Source organism: Leptidea sinapis, chromosome 18 (assembly GCF_905404315.1).
Source record: "Leptidea sinapis chromosome 18, ilLepSina1.1, whole genome shotgun sequence".
NCBI classification, from domain to species: Eukaryota; Metazoa; Arthropoda; class Insecta; order Lepidoptera; family Pieridae; genus Leptidea; species Leptidea sinapis.
The window spans coordinates 8,593,010-8,600,709 of record NC_066282.1 but is presented as its reverse complement, the minus strand read 5'-3'; the positions used below and the strand labels follow the sequence as shown (position 1 = coordinate 8,600,709).

General features: G+C 33.6%; 2 protein-coding genes across 3 annotated transcripts in view; one reads left to right on the top strand and one right to left on the bottom strand.

The window, feature by feature from the left end:
- Positions 1-1,642: 1,642 nt before the first annotated feature.
- Positions 1,643-3,566, top strand: LOC126969604 (transmembrane protein 70 homolog, mitochondrial). The gene is made up of 2 exons (XM_050815150.1): positions 1,643-2,197; positions 2,877-3,566. Exons 1-2 carry the CDS (start codon positions 1,754-1,756, stop codon positions 3,069-3,071), a joined length of 639 nt encoding a protein of 212 aa, XP_050671107.1. The 5' UTR covers positions 1,643-1,753; the 3' UTR covers positions 3,072-3,566.
- Positions 3,557-7,700, bottom strand: part of LOC126969568 (UNC93-like protein MFSD11) — a 46,506-nt gene continuing 42,362 nt past the window's right edge. For both annotated transcript variants that reach the window (XM_050815097.1, XM_050815096.1), the window contains exon 8: positions 3,557-7,149. In XM_050815097.1, the coding sequence (XP_050671054.1) occupies positions 6,931-7,149 (219 nt within the window). In that variant the 3' untranslated portion in view covers positions 3,557-6,930. The remainder of the gene's footprint in view (positions 7,150-7,700) is intronic.

Below are 7,700 nucleotides of genomic sequence, written 5' to 3'. Positions count from 1 at the left end.
CATGACGCATGAGCCAGCCATCGCCTCCCTCAACCATATTTTAGGGAAGGGGACGACCCGTCCCATGTCGCCGCCGCAAGCAGTGACATTTAAGCGAGCATGATGAAACCTGTTACGAGAACGCAGCAAACAACAATAAAATAATCCTAATTTACGTATCATGCAATACTCACCAAACACTTTGACAATTCTGCTTAAACTTGTAATTAATATTATATTTTACTAACAGTACTCATAAGCTCAATCCTTTAGGGTAATCGATTTAAAATCACCTTATTCAGGCAGGTCAAGGAAAATTATTTTCTTTTTATATCCACCTCCTTTGAGGGTTGAGCTTTAATAAGAAGTGGCAAGAAACTCTTTGTGGCAATCACTCACAAATCATTTCAGTTACAATATATGTAAAGTGATGCAGAAATAATACTCAAACTTCAAATACTCAAAAAAAAATGTAAATTAATACGTAAAAACAAGAGCTATTGAGTACATTCACGGCCGACTACTACTGTATCAACAATAATACTAGGCCATGGTACAGTAGATGCATCAATCCACACACACCGTAACTAATTAAAGGTATTTAGCGACCATTTTATTAGCAATTATAAAAAATATAATTTTTAATTTTAAAACCATGAGTTAGAGTTTCCGGCCACAGGATCATCCTGCCACCGCAAGCAGCGCCAGTTCACGAGCATGACGCATGGGCCAGCCATCGCCTCCCTCGACCATATTTTAGGGAAGGGAACGACCCGTCCCACGTCGCCGCCATAGCCAAGGGACATTCGCCAGTGGTCTTGAGCCTGGCTGTTTCATGCGAATACTTTGTAATGCATCACATGACATCACACGCTCTCACTACGCATTACATTGCAGCACACTCGTTCCTGTATGTTACCAAAATTCATTACAAAGTACAACTGTAAACATCATTATTAAAGTTTCTCTCATATCATGGGACTTATTACTCGACACTTTCGGAAAACTCAAGTTGTGACATGTCTTAAGGCTTAGCTTAACGCATTAGTAAATTTACTACTACGATTTACAGAGAGGCCCGTACCGTACGACAGCCCGAGCACGAATACCTCGAATATCGACAATGTAACCGTATTTATAGGGCTCAGCACACGTGTTTTCGATTAATTATTTTTAAAAATAATGTTACATCACAATGTAATCAAATGATGATTTATGATTTAATTTTATAGTAAAATTATTAATCTTATTATTTTTGTTTTTATAATAGATGTGTTGTAGTATTTGCGCCGATATACATTACAATATGTACTAGTTACTATGCCATCATAGCGGCACGCCAGTATACTAACTATACTAGTAGACTAGTATAGTTAGACTTTACTTCTTAAATCTGTTATATACACCTATCTTAATCTTTTTTTCTTTTCTTTTGTAACTCGGTTCTCCGTTTTTATGGCTGAATACGCATACAGTGCAGTAGCAAAAAAAACTCTAAACTCAAGAGCTAATTCTAAGCTTGAGAAGAATTTATATAAGAACGTAGATAGAGTATCCATAGTGTAAGTATAAGAAACTGTCTCGCTAGAGTAAAAGTGTTCTGTGGACTCGTTAGAGTAATTAATAGTGTTCTGTGTCTGTGGCAAGTCTGTGGACAGTGAAAACTGAAGTCTGAATGTAGTGTTTAAATTCTCATTGGTGGAAACCATTAACCAGAATACATTGTGAATTTATTTATAATTTATATTTTAATGTAAGATAATTAGAAAATATAATGTTACGAGTCTTACATAAAACCATCAATATTAAACAAAGGTGTTTCTCACAAACTCTCTTCAATCATTTAGAAACATCACAATATGTAAAGCTTAACCAAATATCATTATCAAGAAATTTTTCCACAAAACTAAACGAAGACAATCAATTGGAACGCATTTATTATGGGCCCTTAACTCCTCAGATTAAAGGAGTGAAGTTTTTCTCTTTAGGGTCTAGTATAGCAGGTCTTATAGCACAACCAATTTTAATAAAAGAAGCTTCAACTATTGGCAGCACATCACTATTAATTGCAATATGTTCAGTAGTAGGTTTCTTTACCTTCGTTACGCCAATATTATTACATATTATAACTAAGAAATATGTAACTGAAGTTCATTATGATGCTGCTACATCAACTTATACAGCAACTACATTTAATTTCTTTCTAGTTCGTAAAAAGGTAATATTTTATTATTTGTAAGAATCATGATTACTTTCATGCAGAATGTATGTGTAGTAACTGTTTTTAGGCTTTACACTTTTTTTAACCAATGAACTTACTGTTTTTAAAAAGAACAAAACAATATATGCACATACAAAAGGGGTTTGGAAAAACAGTTATAGGTTTCTCCATTGTAAGTGATCATCACACTCATCATCAGTTTTAAAACAGATCATTGAATCCTTTAGGAATAAACACATTTCTCTCTAACTCATTATGAACTGCTTCATTTATGTGGCTCAGATCTTCTGAATGAAAGCAACTTGAGCAAATGGTGAAAGAACATTCTTAAATCACATTGGGTATGTACTGTTAAAATTACAGATCAAGAGAATGGAAAATGAGAGAGCCTATATTTATGAGAGAATAGGTTCTTATTTAGTTAGGGTTAACATAATCACAAGAAGCCATGACAAATGGAGATTTGCAATAAGTTTCCATATGTAAATGTGTCTTTAGGATATAAATGTGATTATATATGTTATGTATTTGAGTCAATGTGTTTGTAATCAATTTATTATTCATTATTGGTATCTTTCTTGACCATGATATTTTAGTCTTTAAATTTTAATAAGGGTTGTTTAGTGATGCACTGGAGATATACATAATATTTAGTAACCAATCCATTTTCTTTCAGATAAGCTTTAAACCAGATGATGTAGAAGTACCAGATATTCCAGGAATGTTTACTACAATGTTTGCAAAGGGTAAACCACTGTTTATTGAAGCAAGGCATTTTGATGATCCTTTGCACTATGCAAAAATAATGGGCTATGATAAGCCTATTGACTTTAAACTAGGTGAAACAGATAATGAAGATATTAAGAAATAACCATTTCATATAATTATATAGATATTAGAATAATCATATTTATTTATTATTATATTGTTTAAAATACTATGTGTTAATTTAAAAACTCCATTTAATTTTTTTTTATGGAATAGGACAAACAACCATATGGGTCACCTGGTGTTAAGTGATCACCGCCACCCACATTATCTTGCAACACCAGAGGAATCACAAGAGTGTTGCCGGCCTTTAAGGAAGGTGTACACGCTTTTTTTTAAGGTACCCATGTCGTATTGTCCCGGAAACACCGTACAAGGAAGCTCATTCCACAGCTTCGTAGTACGACGAAGAAAGCTCCTTGAAAACCGCACTGTGGAGGACCGCCACACATCCAGGTGGTGGGGATGATATCCTAACTTGTGGCGTGTCGTGCGAAGGTGGAATTTTATCACATTCAACAGCTCTTTGAAAAATGACTGATAATTGCGAGTTAGTGATAAGTTATAGATTAAAATAAATAAACACAATAAGTAATTATTTCGCTTTATTAAATAATATTATTTCCTATTATAATATATAAGTATGGTACAACATAATTCAACTTTGCTTACACACTTATTTTCCAAAAATATACATAATAAAAAATAGTTAACATGATAAATACAATTCATAAAGTTTTCATTGACTAGAATTACCAATATTTTGTGGAATATTTTAGTAACTTTAGACAAAATCTTGTAAATACATACTTTATATTATGTTTGAGTACATTGAACATAAATATTATGTGACCAATGTGGATAGTCAGTTATACAATTAAGACAATTTTTGAGTGCACATTCATATAGAACTAATCTCATTGCTTTTAGCTCATTACATATTACAATAAACCCTGCTAATCTGTAATTAATTTTTAGTAGTTCAACTACATTGTAATTATTATTGAATGAACAATTCTTATTTTAGATTGTTGTGTTTTTTTTTTAATGAAAATAAGGACAAGCACGACATTCAGCTGATGGTAATTGATACACCCTGTCCATAACAATGCTGTGCCCATCAGGATCTGAACAGCACTACAATTTCGAGCTTCACCTTGAGACATAAAATGTCTTAACAATTTTTCAACTTGAGACTTATCTCATTTACCCAGTAATTTCACTAGCTATGGCACCCTTCAGGCTGAAAAACAATAATGTTTACACATTACTGCTTTACGGCAGAAATAGGCGCCATTGTGGTACCCATAATCTAGCCGGCATCCTGTGTAAGGGAGGTCTCCCACTGGTGTGCTTGGAGTGCCAACCACGAACACTTAGATATATGATAACTTACATCCACAATGTAGTCCTAGGTTTGATTTGATGTATTAAATCATTTAATAGTGTAGCTTCAATAAACAGTGCAATAGTGAAATGTGTAAAGAACGAGTATGTGGTTCCATAATTGGGCAGTTGTGATGACAACTCATCAACCCAACCTAGTAATCTTTTAATTCATTAATTAACGGTTAGTGGAATGTTATTTAAAATAATCTTCTAGTAGCATTACCGCTACGAAATATGCGACAAACTATATAAAATTAATTTTACCTTAAAATACATTATTCAATATTTATTTAAAATAGAAACGAATGGAAGATACAAATGGAAGCCATGTATGGAGACTTAAACTAGTTGGTTTAAAATTCGATTATCTCTTTTACTTAATACTATTAACATTAATGCAAGCTTTTAAACTTGTAATTTAATACAATATTATATAGGTACTATTTAAATATCACATTATTATGGACAAAATTCCATCATCCGACATAAAAATGACAATTCTTAGTTCGAAATGTTTTGAATAAATTTGCTAATGCTTAAATCATTTCAATTTTTTGTCTTAATTTAATCTCTAATCTATGAAACCAATTATCTTGGAATGTATTGTGATACACCAAACTACTTGATGTGTCATTCTGTTCAAATATTTAACATTTTAATGTGAGAAAAAAAACGTTTAATTTAGTGATGTTCCGGATATGTGAATCCATTTCCGCGGGAGCAAAAAAATGCGTATCCCTATCCGTTTCTATTCTATATGTAGGTGATTTATTTTGAGATCAATTGAGTTTTAATGTTTGTAACATTTATATAATCACTTTTGTAAAAAAAATTAAACTATTTTAATTAAAACATTATTCTGATTTAGTATGTAAATTTTGTGACACTCAAAGTATTAACTTTATATTAAAAACACAGTGACAATTAAAGAACCTTAAAAAAATAATGTCATTATTAAAATTAAATTCGTTATTTGAAATAATGTTATGGATAAATTGAAGGTACTTCAAAAACGGGAAACTTGACAGCTTTATCCCCCAAAGGTCTGTTTCGATGAGGATTTGGATTTGAAAAATTGTGCACAAAGAGGATGTAAATACATACATAATAACCTAAGAGGATGGACTGCCCATGTAAAAAATTAGATTTAATTTAATATGACAATATGTGCAGTGGGATTTGACATAAGTTTCAAATAGTATATGCATTATAGCAACGAATTATAATCTGGCTAAGTTTGAACGCGAACAGTTGTATAACGTAGTGGATTTCGGCTTTCCCCGTTTTTTACAAGATTATAGCCGTCATCTATCAATCACTGCACGTTTCATACAATCGCTATTTTCTAAGAGTTTCGCTAGGCCATAGTTTCTCAACCTTATTTTGCTCACCGCCCACTTTGAGAATATGTTTTGTCTAGAGTATTTTCGTGTATTTTTTTTGCCTTTTTAGACTATATTTTTTAATCTACCCACGCCCCATCTGCGCCATCTCAATGCCCCTTAATTGTCTCTGGATCTTTTACTGCCCCCCCGAAAGTCTCAAACGTCCACAAGGGGGCGTTATCGCCCACGTTGAGAACCTACGAACCACTTAGAACGCTTCTTACAAGTGATAATAAATGTGTGCAAGGTATGACTGAGACTTCCAAACTTTTTACTATTAATCTGCCAATACATTAGTGGGTCTTGGTCTTTGACAATTTTTTTGAAGTTATACTTCTTTAGGCGCATTATAAATAAATGATGAGGATGAAATTTTAAGAAGCGCGCGCATCATTGTAATACAAAAGTAACAGGTTGAAGTTCGTTCCAAAAAATTTCTGACGTTTGCGTCATCCGTTTCTTTTTTGTTTTCTTCGTCCATTATTAGGACAGGCAAAGGGTTCAAGCCCATACAGCCGTATTCATTATTTAATAATTAATTGTCAAAACAAAATTGTTCATTCTAAAAACGTAGAATAGCACGCATTGTAATGATTTTTTCTTCGTTAGGCCGAAGAAGTACTATAACTTCTTGCGTGCATACATAAGTACACACACACACACACTTTTTTCTGAAATATATTGTATGAGCAAATAACTTTTCGTATATTATATTTGATTTTCAGAATGCTCATCGTCAATATAACTATCTAACATATTAGCTATAGACTCTGGCAATGTTCTTTTCTAACAAGAACTGGTTTCTTGGTTTTGATCCGTATCTGCCGATCACATTTCTAATCATCCGGCACATCACTAATTTAAACCTTACTTTAATGCTCTTAAGAAATGATGTTTAATATATTATCTATTGCTAGCTATAAGCAAACAACATTTTTATTGAAAATTGAGTTAAAATATATAATAGCATTATAATTTGCATTCAATTAGATGTTAATTGCATATTTAACATATATTCTCATCTTTTTTGATAAATAACCACAGGTTTTTTTTTTACAAGCAGTGTAAAATAGTTTTCGATTCATGTCAAAAGACCAATGAGGCTATGAACTTATTAATATCGACGTAAACACGTCGCAAGATGGCGCTGTATAAAATCCATGAAACTTTATGATGAATCACGGATGCTCAATCGTAATGAAGAGGGCTATCGGCTAGAGAGTGTGTTGCTGGCGATAGTTTGTCCTCCACCACATCGATGGACATCCCTCTGGCGCGAGCTCGGTCCCGCCATTCCACGCGGCAGAACGCAGCAGTACCAACTGTTGCCAATACTGCCAACACACCTAACTGCACTGACAATAGGGCTTTGGACGAATAGAAGAAACACGCAGCTGCTGCAAGCGACTGAAAATTGAAAACATAAATAAATGGAGGACACTTAAAGCATTTCACCAGTTTGGCTTCTTTGAATAATAATAATATTGACACACTTTTTACACAAATTATCTTGCCCCAAATTAGGCATATATAGCCTGTGTTATGGGTTGCATGACAACGATATATTTAATACAATATACTTACTTAAACATACATAAATACATATAAACATCCATGACTCGGAAACAAACAACCATATTCATCATATAAATGCTTGCACCTACCGGGATTCGAACCCGGACCTCTTGAATGGATGGATCCGCAATGCCGGCTAGATTTTGGGTACCACAACGGCGCCTATTTCTGCCGTGAAACAGTAATGTGTAAGCATTATAGTATTTCGGTCTGAAGGGCGCCGTAGCTAGTGAAATTACTGGGAAAATGAGACTTGAGATCTTATGGCTCAAGATGACGAGCGCAATTGTAGTGCCGCTCGGAATTTTTGGGTTTTCCAGGAATCCTGAGCGGCATTGCATTGTTATAGGCTGGGCGTATCAATTACCATCAAATGATCGTCC

Bases quoted from the DNA above. Each gene is read 5' to 3' on its own strand.
- LOC126969604 (XM_050815150.1), top strand. From the start codon at position 1,754: ATGTTACGAGTCTTACATAAAACCATCAATATTAAACAAAGGTGTTTC. The intron at 2,198-2,876 runs GTAATATTTTAT...ATTTTCTTTCAG, and splicing joins TCTTTCTAGTTCGTAAAAAG to ATAAGCTTTAAACCAGATGA.